This window comes from Filicampus tigris, chromosome 6 (genome assembly GCF_054856515.1).
Source record: "Filicampus tigris isolate MCC_2025a chromosome 6, RoL_Ftig_1.0, whole genome shotgun sequence".
Taxonomy (NCBI): domain Eukaryota; kingdom Metazoa; phylum Chordata; class Actinopteri; order Syngnathiformes; family Syngnathidae; genus Filicampus; species Filicampus tigris.
Genome location: NC_141222.1, coordinates 8,730,638 through 8,745,503, shown reverse-complemented (window position 1 = coordinate 8,745,503; position 14,866 = coordinate 8,730,638). Strand labels below are relative to the sequence as shown.

At 40.7% G+C, this 14,866-nt stretch overlaps 1 protein-coding gene and 1 long non-coding RNA gene across 2 annotated transcripts; one reads left to right on the top strand and one right to left on the bottom strand.

Moving 5' to 3' along the window:
- Positions 1–19: 19 nt before the first annotated feature.
- LOC147145653 (uncharacterized) lies at positions 20–2,724 on the bottom strand. Its single transcript, XR_015087172.1, has 4 exons — positions 2,303–2,724; positions 1,093–1,205; positions 770–809; positions 20–701 (listed from the first exon to the last, which is right to left on the bottom strand). It is a non-coding gene; the product is annotated as an uncharacterized LOC147145653 (long non-coding RNA).
- slc26a11 (solute carrier family 26 member 11) lies at positions 2,581–14,544 on the top strand. The gene is made up of 16 exons (XM_086033754.1): positions 2,581–2,867; positions 3,376–3,574; positions 3,652–3,819; positions 3,929–4,187; positions 5,047–5,239; positions 5,446–5,531; positions 5,742–5,964; positions 6,054–6,232; positions 6,317–6,389; positions 7,421–7,532; positions 7,642–7,697; positions 8,380–8,520; positions 8,604–8,731; positions 10,317–10,416; positions 10,491–10,624; positions 12,136–14,544. The coding sequence occupies exons 4-16, from the start codon at positions 3,975–3,977 to the stop codon at positions 12,238–12,240; spliced, it is 1,743 nt and encodes a 580-aa protein (XP_085889880.1). The 5' UTR covers positions 2,581–2,867; positions 3,376–3,574; positions 3,652–3,819; positions 3,929–3,974; the 3' UTR covers positions 12,241–14,544.
- The last annotated feature ends 322 nt before the right edge of the window (positions 14,545–14,866 follow it).

Genomic DNA, 14,866 nt, shown 5'->3' with positions numbered 1-14,866 from the left:
AAAAGACACATTCCAAAAGTTTAGTGAGGTCAAATTTATTAAATGAAAAAAGTCTCAGGGCTTTAAAAAAGACCACGAGGACATCCCCTCATCTTAACCCCCAGGAGGGCAAGAAAAAAATCCAAACACAATTGAGAAAAATTGAGAAACCTTGAGAAGAGGCCACAAATAGGGGAGATCCCCCTTCCAGGATGACCAGGCTGCAATGGATGCTGAGTGGCAACAGTAAATAGACAATGCAGTGCTATACAACGGAAACTCGAATAGTGTGTAAGTCCATTTCAAGATAAAGCACTGCAGAATCACTCCTTTGGAGAAGTAGGTCCTCCTCAGAATCCGGCCGGCCCGGTTAGTCAATCTCCAGTGCAGCACCACATCATCTGTTAGAGCTCCATCTTTATCACATGTGAGTACAGCCGATAGATGTTGTTGTTGCTCCTCTTGCTTCTATTTTTTTTTTCATTATTCAAATACCATTTTTTTAAGTCAATAGCATCAAAGTTTTTTTATGTTTTTTTTTTTAATCATAAGGAAGGATTTCTCAGTGAAAAGAAACTAAATGAAAATAAATGAAACCATTGATGAAATCAACCTCAGAAGTGTTGTCCAGCTGGTGCTTCCTAAGTTAGAACACAGGAAGGATTTCACCTCGCAGAAATGCCTTTGAAGCATCCGTCCAGCGTGCAAAAAATTTCCCATAGCTGAAATAAGACATAACATTACATACCATTTTTCATTCAAACAAATTATACAGTTGCACAGTACCAACCTGCCAAGGATGAAGTTTTCCATTAGTAGTATACACCAGTCTAAAAAAAAATAATAATAATAATACCAGCATTTATTTTTATTAGCCATGTAGAAACACACAATAAATGTGTGTTAGTTTTGAGCTACAGAAGTATTAAAGTTACAAGAAACTATAACTAAAAGAACATTTGGGACGTGACAGGTGATGCATTACCAAATAATTACTGCTGTGCAAGTGATAAAGAGAGTCATCAAAAAGTACTGTCAATGTCAATGAAGTCTTCTAGAGCTTACTTAAAAAAATAATCTAAAAAAAAACAAAAAAAAAGATGGTTAACTTACAATGGTGAAGTCATAGGCAGCATCCAGGACTTGGTAAATTTAAGAAGGGGGTCACATGATGTTGGACTCCATGTTGGAACAACATAAAGGTCTGCAACATATATGGTCTTTCCCTGTGTAACATATTGTAGACAAGATACCATGCACTAAATTACATAAAGTATAAGACAAAGCACATTTAGACAACACATTTTCTATAAATTTTTTCGCCTGTGAATGGGCAATGTGCTGAATGAGGTCAAAGCAAGCATTTCCGATCAGCAATTGAAATAATGGTTGAAATTGTTTGACTTTTCTTTATATGTCAATTTGAACATAATCCAAAAACATCCATCTGTGGGTGACCGCCCGTTTATTTCATTCCATTGTCCATCCAAAGGTTGGCAAGCATCAGGGCAGCTGTCTGCATTTTCACTATCACTTCTTTTCCTGTCTTTTTAATGTCCAAGTTGTCTAGTTGTTTAAAACACACATTCACACAAAAATTTATTTTTAAACAAAAACACAATGTAGCACTCTTACCAGGTACCTTATGGATGGATTCAATATACTATTCAATAATACATAACAGCTGCTGTTGGGCAGAATGTAATTCTAGTGTCCATGAAGTGTCCACAGATGCATTTTAGCAAGAAATACACAAACTGGCATTACCTTGAAACGTAATTGCATTTTTTTACAGAGACGAGTAGGTTTAAATTAGGGGCAAAGCGGGCAGTGTATTTGCAGCATTGAGTGCAGCGCGGCATTGCAAACTTAACATTTCCTTGAATGATCGAGTGATGCATCTGCAAAGAGTGAATGTTAAAATATAGTGGATATAAAAATATATAACGTGGCCATTGCATTTTGCATTTTTTGGTAAAACGACATGAATTACAGACATGAAGTCTGACTCCAATGTGGAAATAATTGACGTCCAAGGAACTTACACTTTGAATAAAACAACTACCTGTTTGAGGTCCTGATGACAAATGATTGTAGTGATTACTAAATATAGAATGACATTACAATAACTAAGCAAAAAAGTTATACATATGTCCTTTGCCGACAACACGGCATTCTCACGGAAACAGAGCGAAATATACGCAGGTAACGATAACCAAAGTTATTTTTGATGATGATACAATCATAAACAGTCATTTCTATATTTTGCTTAATCTAAATGTAATATACAACATATTTTCACAGATAACGAAGCGTCACTTACCGTTCTCTCAAGGTGTCGTAGTAAAAGGCATGGCTCTTTGACCGCTGATACTGATGCCCTGTCAACACGTAGCCGGGGTTTTTGAAAACGCCGGATGTAAGCCTGCGGGTAGCCCTATCGTCCACACGTCCCCGGAGTTTTTTTCAGTGAAAACGCAAAACTCCGGCCGCAGTGGAGATTTTGGGATATATCCGGAGATCTCCTGATCCGCGTTTTCGTCTGGACGGGTATTAGCCGGAGACTTACGTCGTCACCGTGCGACAACAATGATTGACGTCACTTGCGCGACTTGTGTTTTCATTAGCGTCAACATGACTCTTGTTAAGAAAAAAAACCCGGCTATGTGGAGACAAGGTGTGAGAAAGTGACGCGCTTCTGTTTGCAGGCAGGTTATGTCACAGGGAGGAGTAAAAACAAAGAAAAATAAAAAAGAAAAGACCACCTCTTCCTTTCCGAGAATACCCTTTCCGGTCTGACAATACCCCTGTCTAAGATTACCCCTCCTCCGGCCAGATACCTCTCAAACGAGGACCTGTGCAATCGCAATTGGAAGATGGAACGACAAGTAATGATCATATTTGAACTTGTATCCTCTAGGAATTTGTCTTGTCGTTTTAATGCTCGTGATCTAATCACCACTTTGATGACAGTTTGAATGTCTTAGTTTCAATTTAGTCGCACTTTGTGCAGGTTTTAAACAATATATTTATCCACAGTTGTCAACTCGAGACCACCCATGTAGCATAATTGTTTATATGAATTTTTTCAATAATGAATGCGTATCGACGCCTCTCACCCTCTTGAGAGACAGTTGCTCCATTGTGGAAGTCGGTTAGCGAGCATGTCATATGATTCTCATGTGCTCATAATCTATAAACGTGTTATTGTTGCTGTGGTCCTCCGGCGCCGTCCTGTCCGAGGCTCGAGATCAGTCACACGCCCGCTATTCTCCTGGCAAATATCCACCCGGGCTGCTCTAAAACCTTTTGAGGATGGCAAATCCCAAAACTTCCTTTTATTGTCAGTGTCTTACCTGGTTGTTGAGTCTTGCGAGTGTTGTGTTGGTCTTTCAGGATTTGCAGACCGCCACGGGCTGAGTGCTTTATATCGTCGCCAGCCACCGTGGGGACACCAGTTCAAGAACACCCACCCTCAGCATCCACATGGCTGTGGTGGCCTTGAGCAAGACACTGATACCCTTTGTGCCTTAAGTGACCCTCTACTCCAGTGTGTGTTAGCTGTTTCCGCTCCTGTGAGGGGTGGAATGCAGAGGTCAGATTTCATACGCGTGTCCATGGCAAATAGAGAGGAATCTTCTTTTTCACATGCATTTGCTTTGTGCTTGTAAGTTCAGTGTGACAAAATCAGGAACAAAGTGAGAAGAGCAGAGATCTTTTCCAGAATGCACATCATGTTGCAAAAGAGGTACCAACTAACCAAGTTAAAGGAACAAATCACCAGTCCAATAACAACATGAGTGGCATATAAAGCAAAAGGAGGAACTTTCATCTTGCTGTGTAAGTGGATTTAATATTGCAACTACAGTACTGTACCCGTGTGTATTGTTATCTGTATTTAAGGAGACTTCCCTCAACTTGTGACTTCTGCCAACATTCACCTCTGCAGGTTCTCCTCTTGGCTCTTACACATACAACTCAACCTTTTCGTCGCCATGGAGCAACCTCTTCTGCAAAGAGAGAGGAGAGAAAGACAGAGAGGCTGCTGCTCCAGCAGTATGCTAAAGGCATGGTTGCCGATCCTCTCCTGGCTACCCAAATATAAGCTTGAATGGCTTCAGATGGATCTCCTTGCTGGCCTCACAGTCGGGCTGACAACTGTCCCGCAGGCCTTGGCCTATGCAGAAGTAGCAGGCCTTCCCGTGCAGGTGGGTCCTTTTTGCAAAGTGGTTGAAAAATTATTGGATTTTAAATTCAAGTTTAGAATATACTTTGTTTTAACCTTAACCATAAAAAAGTGCACAAGTAATGTGTTAATTAACTTTTTCGCATCCGTAAGTCATACCAATGTAAACAAGTTAAACAGACTAAATAAATGTAAAATACAACAAAACTACTCACTCAATCAAGAAGCGTGATCGTGCCGTAACCTCTCTCGTTGCGCAATGTGCAAAACAATGGCTGTTACCATTCATAACCTCCGTAACATTCATAATATATCCAGCCATTATCTATACCGCTTCTCCTCGCAAGGGTCGCGGGGCGTGCTGCAGCCTATCCCAGCAATCTTAGTTTGCTGAAAAAGAAAATAATACAAACACAAACCAATTCCTCGCCTATTTCTATCATGGTCAACTTTAATATATATATATATATATATATATATATATATATATATATATATATATATATATCTTGAGAAAAGTGAGCGCAACTGTGATGTCATTTTCAGTCAACAGCAAGTGACAAAATGGCCGCCCCCTGCGATAGATAAAAACCGGTGTATTTTGCTGCCTAACTCATATTCCACAAATGTAATATTAAGCAGAATGCCATCTTTACACTAGTGGAGGCACATAGAAGTTATTCTTGTAGAGAACATTTATGGGTTAACTTGCACTGTAATCATATGTACTGTACAGTATTTACATTATGCTATGTTCATGTTGAAAATAGCATGAATCAACAGCAGTATCCAAATTATTAATCTGTTTCACTGAACTGACTTTCCCCCTCAGTGTGATGATATAACCTGATCATTTGTTGCACAATCACTTGCGCACACAGTACGGGCTCTACTCAGCCTTCATGGGAGGCCTCATCTACACCTTCCTGGGGACATCCAAGGATGTGACGCTGGGTCCCACGGCCATCATGTCACTGCTTTGCTTCTCGTTGGTGGGGGGCAAGCCGCACCGAGCCGTGCTGCTTAGCCTCCTCTGCGGCCTCATCCAGGCTTCATTGGCGCTACTGAGATTAGGTGAGCGGAGGGAAGCACTTGACTCATGTGAAAATGGAGTGATTTAATTTTGTAATACTTGACCTCACAATAACAAGAGTTATCACATTCTGTATAAGGATTTGTATTCTATATGAGCATGACATAGCGTTACGGTGTTCCATTTTGCTGAATCTACTTTGCCACACTGTAGGTCAAAATGTGACACCTAAAATCTTCCTTTGCAGGCTTCCTCTTGGACTTCATCTCATTCCCTGTTATAAAAGGTTTCACTTGTGCTGCGGCAATAACAATTGGCTTTGGGCAGGTGAAGGTGAGGTAATCATTGTCATTGCACAAACACTACACGCCAGCAGTTCAAACACTCCAAATGTCCTCTTGTTTAACTATCGAGAAAGTGAATTGAATCAAAATAACAAATTCACAAAGTTGAATAGCCATCACATTATTTCACGGTTTATCTGATCAATTTATCCGTAACATCTTGTTGTCTTCCGGCATTTTTCATCTTTTGAAATCCTAGAACATCCTGGGGCTCCAAGATATTCCCCACGAGTTCTTCCCACAGGTTTACTACACATTTCACAAGATCCCTGAGGCCCGAGTAGGAGATGTGGTCCTGGGTCTGCTCTGTGTTGCGTTGCTGGTTATGTTGACGTTAATGAAGACAAGTCTGGGACCTGATGATGATGATGCTCCCAGATTCTCCAGGGCTGCCAGAAGACTTGTGTGGGCTGTTGCTACCAGTCAGTAACAGTGTACAACACTCCTTTCATTTGGCCTGCAGCATGTCTGCACAACAGTTCTCTTGAAATGTCGTTTGTGTTTTGATCAGTGCGCAACGCCCTCATAGTCGTGGCTGCATCTTGTTGCGCCTTTTCATGGGAAGCTTATGGCCTTCATGTCTTCACAATCACCGGGGAAACCTCCCGGGGGCTTCCACCCTTCAGGCCCCCGCCCACCTCGGACACCACCGCCAATGGCACTGTGGTAACGTTTGGAGAGATTGTAGAGGTAAGGAGTCCAGGTGAGGGTGTGACATCAGTTTTGACCATCTCACGGCTAATTTCTTTGTCTTCCTCTTTGTACGGCGAACAGGACTTTGGAGGAGGTCTAGCCGTGATTCCTTTCATGGGATTGCTGGAGAGCATTGCAATAGCAAAAGCATTTGGTGAGTTTTCCAATGGGATATAGGCCTGGGTGGGAAAATATCTCCATAAGGGTTTTGTCAGTTAAAATTACTGAAATAATAAGTCGGAGACCAGCATTAGATTAGATACATTAGATACTTTTATATTCTTACATGAAGGAAGAACAACCGTACCGCAAAAGCAAGCGTGCACAGTGGTTGTTCCAAGAATACTGCTGAACGTATCTTTTATAAATTTGTAAGTCACGGCCCATTATCTTCACTAAACATGGACGGTGATGCTCTATGTGACTACCACTGTCTCGCCCCATCCCAGGAAGATGGTCTCAACTGGCTCCATCATCCTCTAATTCAGGGGTCACCAACCAGGTAGCCCCCGAGGACCACATGAGTTTCCCGCGGGCCTGTTGCAAAAAATAGCTCACTAGTGATGCGGCATTATGATTTCCTTGGAATGTTGTGTAACTGATCATTTGGAAATGTATACAATGAAAAAGATTTATAGAAATATTTGTAATTATATGATTACTAATAATAGTGAGAAATTATGAATAAGATAAGAGTCTTCACATAAATGAAGGCATGAATTATTAATATTAATAATAACTAGGTCTGTTACCAACACATCTTTTTAAAGTAGACCATCCGCCCATTTCAAGTCAGACATTTTTGTGTCATCCAATTTTTGTGGTCGATTTTGCCGCGTTACATGATTTTTTTCCCCCCAGCCCTAATTATAACATAATAACATATGATTTAACGTAATTTAAGAAAGTTTGTTATTTCAGAAGTGCGTATCAAACTGGTATCCCTTTGCAGTAATCAGTAGCCAAAAAGTAACTCAGTTTCAAAAAGGTTGGTGACCCCCCCCAGCCATGAACATATTCAAGAGCTAGACCACAAGTGTAAGACATACAGTGCAGTTACATAAGAATGTATCGAAATTAATCGATGATTGCCTCAATAATCTTAGGTGTCACAGAAAGGCTTTTCTACTCAGCACGATATTTGTGTAATGTTGGGCTAAGATTTTGACTTCTTTTTGTCCTCAGGCAGGCAGAACAATTACAGAATAGATGCCAACCAGGAACTGTTGGCAATTGGTATGACCAACATCATGGGCTCCTTTGTCTCAGCCTACCCTGTTACCGGCAGCTTTGGCAGGTGTGTGAGGGTGTGTGGGCAAGCATGCGAGTGACAGAGAGAGAGAGGAGGAAGAAGCGTGGACAGTGTGTACTAAATGTACAAATTCATTTTTTGTTGTCATGTTTAGGACTGCAGTGAATTCTCAGACTGGGGTTTGTACTCCAGCTGGAGGAATTGTCACCAGTGAGTCCACACACGTTTTCATTAATGTATTTTAAAAACATTATTATTAGTCTTGCAACAGCGCATTTCCATTATATCTTTATATTTTTTCATCCTACCCACCTCCACTGACAAGTCACAACATCATGTCCCACTTGCACACCAATGTCATTTAATTAGAGCCAATACAGGACCTGTATGTGGAATGTGACCTTTACAGAGAAAATTTTCAGTTTTGCTTCGACACTATTGCCTAAACTGTAGGCACAATAATAAAATCTTATTGATTATGTGTAGGTGGCTATAATGCTCTGGCTGGTCGGTGTAAAGTATGTCAATTTATCAGCAGCTTGTAATGTGTAGTAATCTCAAAACAATCTCTAATTAGCTGTCAGTAGATTTATCTGAAATTTGTTGAGGTGACATGGAGAATTTACTGATTTAAACAAAGGGGACCTCAGTTACCTCCCCGTCATGTTACAGAAATCCTTTGAAAAATTCTTATATATGAATGTATAAAATGACTAACCCTAACCTGCCAGAGCGCTGACAAGTATAATGTGAACATGGCGATTCTATTTTTGGAAGTTCAGGAGAATTGAAAGCACTGACGAAAGTGTCTACACTTTACAAGAGAATCTGATGAATGTTAATTGTTTAGAATGAAAAATATTATGTTTATTTTGATTTTTTTTTTTTTCAGGTGTGATAGTGTTGCTATCTTTGGCGTTCCTCATGCCGGCCTTCTACTACATCCCAAAAGCTTCTCTCGCTGCTGTTGTCATCTGCGCAGTCGCTCCTATGGTTGACTATCATGTCGTGGCTAAGATGTGGCAGATCCATAGTATGTTTCTGCATTTGCACATCGTCTACTAGTGTACTTTCACAGTTTTACCTCACTCCGTTGTTCCTCTGTGTCATCCCCAGAGCTTGACCTCCTTCCCTTCATTGTGACATTCCTGATGAGTTTCTGGCAGGTGCAGTACGGAATCATAGGAGGTGTAGCTGTATCTGGAGCCTTACTGATGTACACCATGGCTAGACCTCGATTAAAGGTATTCCAGTGATGTTTATTCTCGATGGGAGCTTGTTGGCTGGTTTTATTTTGAATCTGTGCAGATTCAGGTAGCTTTACAGGTCATAAGAATACCAATCACGGCTCAGCTTCAGAAAACAGGTGAGCCGTGATTGCTCGTTACCTGAGGCCTGAGCATTTGTGATGTCATTTTCAGTCGACAGAAGTGACAAAATGGCCGCCCCCTGAGATGGCTAAAAACGGGTGGATTAACTCCACAAACGCAATATTTATCAGAATGCCTTGTTTCAACTAGTGGCCCTGCACAGAACATATTTTCTTGTAAAAAATATGTTTGGGTTGACTTTCCCTTTCAGTAAATTTACTGTAACATTCTTATAAAACGTCAGTGGTGGCTGGATGACCCAGTGGTTAACACCATGGATTTAGGCCTGGGGTCAAATCCTGGTCAGGCAGGTGGCCCATCTATGACAAATGGGTGGGTTTGTGCAGGCTGGTCATCCAGTGTAAAAACTGTGCCAAGCGCATCATACAAGTGACTTACTGTGGCAACCCCTGACAGGGAAACGTTGCTCCTTCTTCATAGGAAATGTTAGTAGTAAAATTAGTATTATTTTTAACCACAACTATACTGATAACCCGGTAACCCATTTCTTGGTAGCGTTAACTCAACGGTATGGGTAGTTTTTATCTGTGTTGGATCAAAATCTTGACCCAACATGCTTGGTCAAATCCTCAACCTAATGCGCTGCGTAGAAATAATCTAGCATTGGCTCTGTCTATTTTGGACCCGGCACTGGGTTAGATATTTCACCCAATTTGGTTTCATTTTGACCCAGCACTTGTAAGAGTGTAGCAGCATAATGGTAGAGGTGTTACTGCTTACCTGAGCCGGTTGGGCTGCAATCGAGAGGCACAGGAGATGAAACACTGTAACCTTCGAGAATAATGGATAGAGGGATTGGGACTGGGATCAAAAGACAAAATACGGAAGAATTGTTTCTGCTAACAATAATATTGGTATAGTGATAAGCAGAGGTTGGCATTTTACTAAATGTTGCCAGTCTGTCATTCGTCAGTCCATCATTTTTCATGACAAACCGAATTGTAATTGACAGTTCGTCAGTCCCTCAGTTCAGTCCATCAGTTAAGTCTGTCAGAAGTGCGTCGGTCCATCAGTCTTTCAACCCACCCGCAGCCCCCCAAAAACGCCAGCAAAACGGGTATCCGTTAGTGACGGACTGACAGACCATCACTGACGGACGCCGTTAGTGCCGATTACTCTCACAGATGAAAATCCACTTGCGTCAGTGCTTAGTCCGTCATTTTTAAAAAGTGTCCCATCATTCGTCGATCGTCAGTAAAGTGAGTGACAAGACTAATGCAACTGTCTCTCCACCTCTGGCGATAAGCAATAGTGATGGATGGATATCAATTATCAACATCATTAGTACTGGTATTATGTCTAATTTGTGTAAAATAATGAGGCAGCCAAACAATTTGTTAACTGCATTGTTCTTGAACGATACATTTCGCACAACATGCATCTGCGCTTATCACGGTTGTTGACTTGTTGTATCTTCCATGTTGCCTTTTGTGTGCAGATGTCTAATCAAGGTGTAATGCTAATTCAGTTGGCCAGTGGGCTCAGCTTTCCTGCTGTAGAACATCTGAGCCACATGATACACACTCAAGCTCTACAAGGTAAGTGTTCAATCAAAGGATCAAAACAGTCAACTGTAGCCGTACGAGTGATGAACACAACTTTTCTTTTCCAGCGTCTCCTCCGCGCTCAGTTGTACTGGATTTCCATCATGTCAGTGTGATAGATTACACAGTGATTAATGAGCTGAGCGACTTGGTGAGGCAGTTCAAACGCCAAGATGTGCATCTGATCCTTTCCGGATTGCAGGTATATCCAATTATCATTTCATGTAAGGAGTACATGTTACCGTTCTGTTCTGTTTTTTTACTGCGCCCGCTTCGGCTAGTGCAGTATTCTTTTCTCTCCCCTCACCAAACCACCAGGGATGGCATGTGAGTTATCCAAAAGGCAGCTACATGGCTATTACAAAAAAAAAGGCAAAATATGTACTTTCTCATCTCTGCTCACATTTCCTCATTCTCATAAATCAGCCACGGAGTGGTCATTAGTAATAATGTCCACATAAATTTTGGTGCCAATTGATCACCGTTTTTGGACGTTTGATTAAGTAATGAAAGTACAATGATTTCCAATGGAGAGTTTGGAATCGGTTCCTCCAGTGACTGCGGCCGAACAAGGATAGAACGGTAGGGGGCGCGGGGCCATTCTCCTCATTAACAAGAGGCGTTATTCATGGAGTCACTTATTTCCTAATTTCTCCCAAATGTATTGATAAAATAGATAATGACAACTCTTCCCATTTTCCTGATCAAAAAAATAAATAAAATGAACTTGTTAGTGCAAACATGGCCATCCCGGCCCAACCGTCCCTTTAAGTTTTGGCACCCTGCGATCGTCACAATTTTTCTGTTACAAACTGATCCTGACCCCCCATCAGAGAAGGGAAAAGTTATGTGGCCCTCACAGGAAACCATTTGTGGACCCATGTCTTACAGGATCCAATTTAAAATCCTCTCAACCACCTATAAAGGCCTCCAAAGCCTCCACTTGCGGATGATGAAAAGTTGGCCGCTGTGGATGGGCCCTTGGAGAGCGCCTTCCACCACCGATTGTGCGTCTATGTGTGACAACCTATACACGGGCCCAGAGCTCTGCCGTGGCCATTTCAAAATAAATGAAAGATGATCATAATAATAATGCGTTGAATGAATTGAATTCTACAATGATTCAAGGGGTTTGATGCATTCATTACACCACCTGCGCAACACCTTGGACCTGCTTTCAGCTTGTCTAAAGATTAGTCTACTTTCAGCCACCAAATTGTCAGATGTGTGGCTCAGCGCAGTCTGCCAAATTCCCAAACATGTTAAAGGAGACTTTCACCTACGCGAGAATCAAGATGCGCCAGTTTTTCCGCCCGAGCGCACGTCTGATGTCTACAAATACAGAGCTCACTGTGTGCAGTCCATTAATCACTCATTTGTTGCAAACAGTTTTTCTTGTCACCGTCAAATTTTGAGCACGATCAAAATTTTGAGCACGATCAAAATTTGTTTGTGACAAGAAAAATGGTTTGCGGCCATTAAAACTGTTAGCGAATGTCTGGCAAACGTCTTTGCAACATTTTGCAATCTTGAACGAACGCTGACAAATAAAAGAACATTTGAGCCAGCGCAGTCAAAAGCCTTCTCGCTCATTGAGATACGGGATTAATTCACACTTACTTTTAGCGTGTTGTGTATGTAACGCGTCCTTTAGTGCGCGATGTGTCCTGTCTGCTAATATCTTTTCTTGTCTGTTTTTGCTTCCCCGTCCAGCCAAATATCCTGGAGATTCTTTTAGCTGCAGATCTGGAGGACCTCAGATATGCTGACGATGTTGAGACGGCATTGCAAATGGGATCAGGAAACCTTAATTTATAATGCAGGAAGTGTCCAGCCACTCTCTGGGGAAGAGATGTTTCCTGATGCACACTAAACTAAATGGCTGATCACACAAATGGTTGGCGTGGAAGGTGGTCTCCAAGTACCCACTTCACAGACCTGTGATCTCCCTGGCCAACTGTGCATCATCTTCCCCCGGAGGTCTGCTTGCAGTTCCTTATAAATGTACATTGTGCACTTCGATCGCCTGCATTAGTTTCTTCTTGCGCCATGTCAAGTACTGTGCCTCTTGTGCACTGATTTTAAACAGAATAAGAGGAGTCACTTCAATTAGCTGCGGCGTAAGTTGATTCTGTACACACCCACAATGGCGCAACCCCCAGTTTCTAACAGTGTGCTTCTGCGAAAATACCGAAACTAGTCCAGTTCACCGATTGCGCGTAATTACGCCGCACCGGGCGCCAGACTTGTGCTGGGCATGAATATAGAGGCCCAAATGGCCCGTTGTGTTCACGCCCACAACAGTGCAAACCCCCTGTTTCTAAGTGTGTGTGTCTGCGAAAATACCAAAACTAGTAAAGACAGGATGGAAGACAACCGGTGTAGGCTATGCAATAAAAATTCTCATAGGACTGCCACAAACGATTATTTTGCTAGTCGACCGATAGCAGTTGTAATTAGACTAATTTGATTATATGTAAAGCACAGCGTATCGCACCAGTAAGCACATACAAACTAAAAATAAAGACAATTAAGATGAAATTACATTCAACTTTGATGAAACTTTGCTGCTTGTAGCTGCATTCTTGACATTTTTTTATAAAAGATGGTGCAACGTCTAAGGCGATACAGTGGTCTTAACAGTTTTAGCAATACATTTTTAGTGTATTTTAAAATGGAAGCAAATACTGCTACATACACTGCACATACCTGCACTATGAATACAATGTAAGTATCTATAAATACATGTTTCACTCTTCTCAGGTATCAATCATGTTTCAAGTACAAAAAAGCACTGTGCTAAAGAAAGTTTAAATGAACACTTGTATTGGTTTTTATTTTGTGTTTATGTAACCTTTATTTATCCAAAATGTTTTGCTTCACTTCGCTAGTATGTGTAATTTAAAAACATTGAATTATGTATAGCTTAAAATAATTAAATTAATCAACAAAGTCAAAATGGAAACTAAAAAAAAAACAACACACAGTTGCCAGTTGGATTTGTTGCCATGGGCTGGACGGGTGGAGTGGAGCGCAAACGCTTTCTGTCTTTCTGTGTGTCACTATGCCATACAGTCGCTATGCTTAATAAACGTCAGTTTACTGTCTAATATCTCCCATGAACCTTGGAAGACTTTTCTACGTATTGTTTTCAAAATATCATTTAGTATAGCCAGCCAGGCACAAAACCTCAGTGTAAGATAGATAGTGCTGCCGCGGTGCCTCAAGAACCCCTCAATTTCTAAATCTAGTACGCTGCTTCCTACATTGGACATAAGTTGTCACACTTGACAGACCATTTGAACACATTAAACAGACTAGACTAGAGCAACCACAAACATATTAGCGCTTACCTGACAGTTTGTGGTCTGCCGCACATGGTCAAGTTAAAATGCACTAGGCTTTTTCTTTCTTTTTTATCTTAATTTCTTTTTTAAATAAGGGGGGGTCGCAGTGGGAGTAAATTCTAAACACACTTTTTATACACACTATTTATAATAAAATTTAGAATTTTGTATTGATAGATTCATGATCAACAGTGGTGGCACCTGGGGTGTGCAAGTCGTTGGGTGAAGGTGGCAACTGCCTCCCAATGACTGAAATAAGAGTAAAGTACTTGTTTTACTAGATGTCTACGACCCACCCAAATGGGTACCGACCGACAGTTGAGAATCACTGTTCTAAGATACCGGGCATTACGTACCAATTTTAGAACTATTACCGCCAGTGTGTGAAATACTACATGACCGCAATGCTGGTGATATTGTGTATTAAACATTCTTGCCTTCCCCTTAAATAATCTATTAAAATACTGTGATATAACCTTTTTATGAAATTATATTTTTGGTATAGCTGTTTTGTATTATTCTGACTGAGATGATCGACTGCACTAATAAAAAACATTCCCCTTTATGATTGATGAATTCTTCCCGGCTGTTAATTTGACACAGCTCAGGATGAATAATCATAGACTGGAAATACATGTTTGTTTTATTCAAAAGAATGACTTGATGTTTTTGACAGTACCTCTTATCTTAAGTACATAACCTGTAATGAATTGTGCTTTGATTTTTCAAGAGGATTTTGTAATTCAGGTAATAAAGGAATTGTGCATTTGTCTGAGTAGAATTATTTTATTTCAAATATAGTTCAATTAAAACTAATTCTTAATATATTTTTTGCCAAGTACAGGATGGAAACTGAGAAAATCATTTTCAGTCAAAGTTGAGTTAGTTACAATTTTCTCAGATGCTCATTTACTGCTGAGTGACCACACACTAAAAGTCACTTGCCATAAAATTTTGTCTATCTGTTTCATTGAAGTTGGGACGTAAATAAAAATAGACTACAATGATTTGAAAATCATTTTCAACCTATATCTAATTGAATACACTACAAAGACAAGATATTTAATGTTCAAACTGATAAACCTTATTGTTTTTAG

Coding starts and splice junctions, on each gene's coding strand:
- slc26a11 (XM_086033754.1), top strand. CDS start 3,975: ATGGAGCAACCTCTTCTGCAAAGAGAGAGGAGAGAAAGACAGAGAGGC. Junction 4,188..5,046: donor TAGCAGGCCTTCCCGTGCAG/GTGGGTCCTTTT, acceptor TTGCGCACACAG/TACGGGCTCTACTCAGCCTT. Junction 10,417..10,490: donor ACACACTCAAGCTCTACAAG/GTAAGTGTTCAA, acceptor TTTCTTTTCCAG/CGTCTCCTCCGCGCTCAGTT.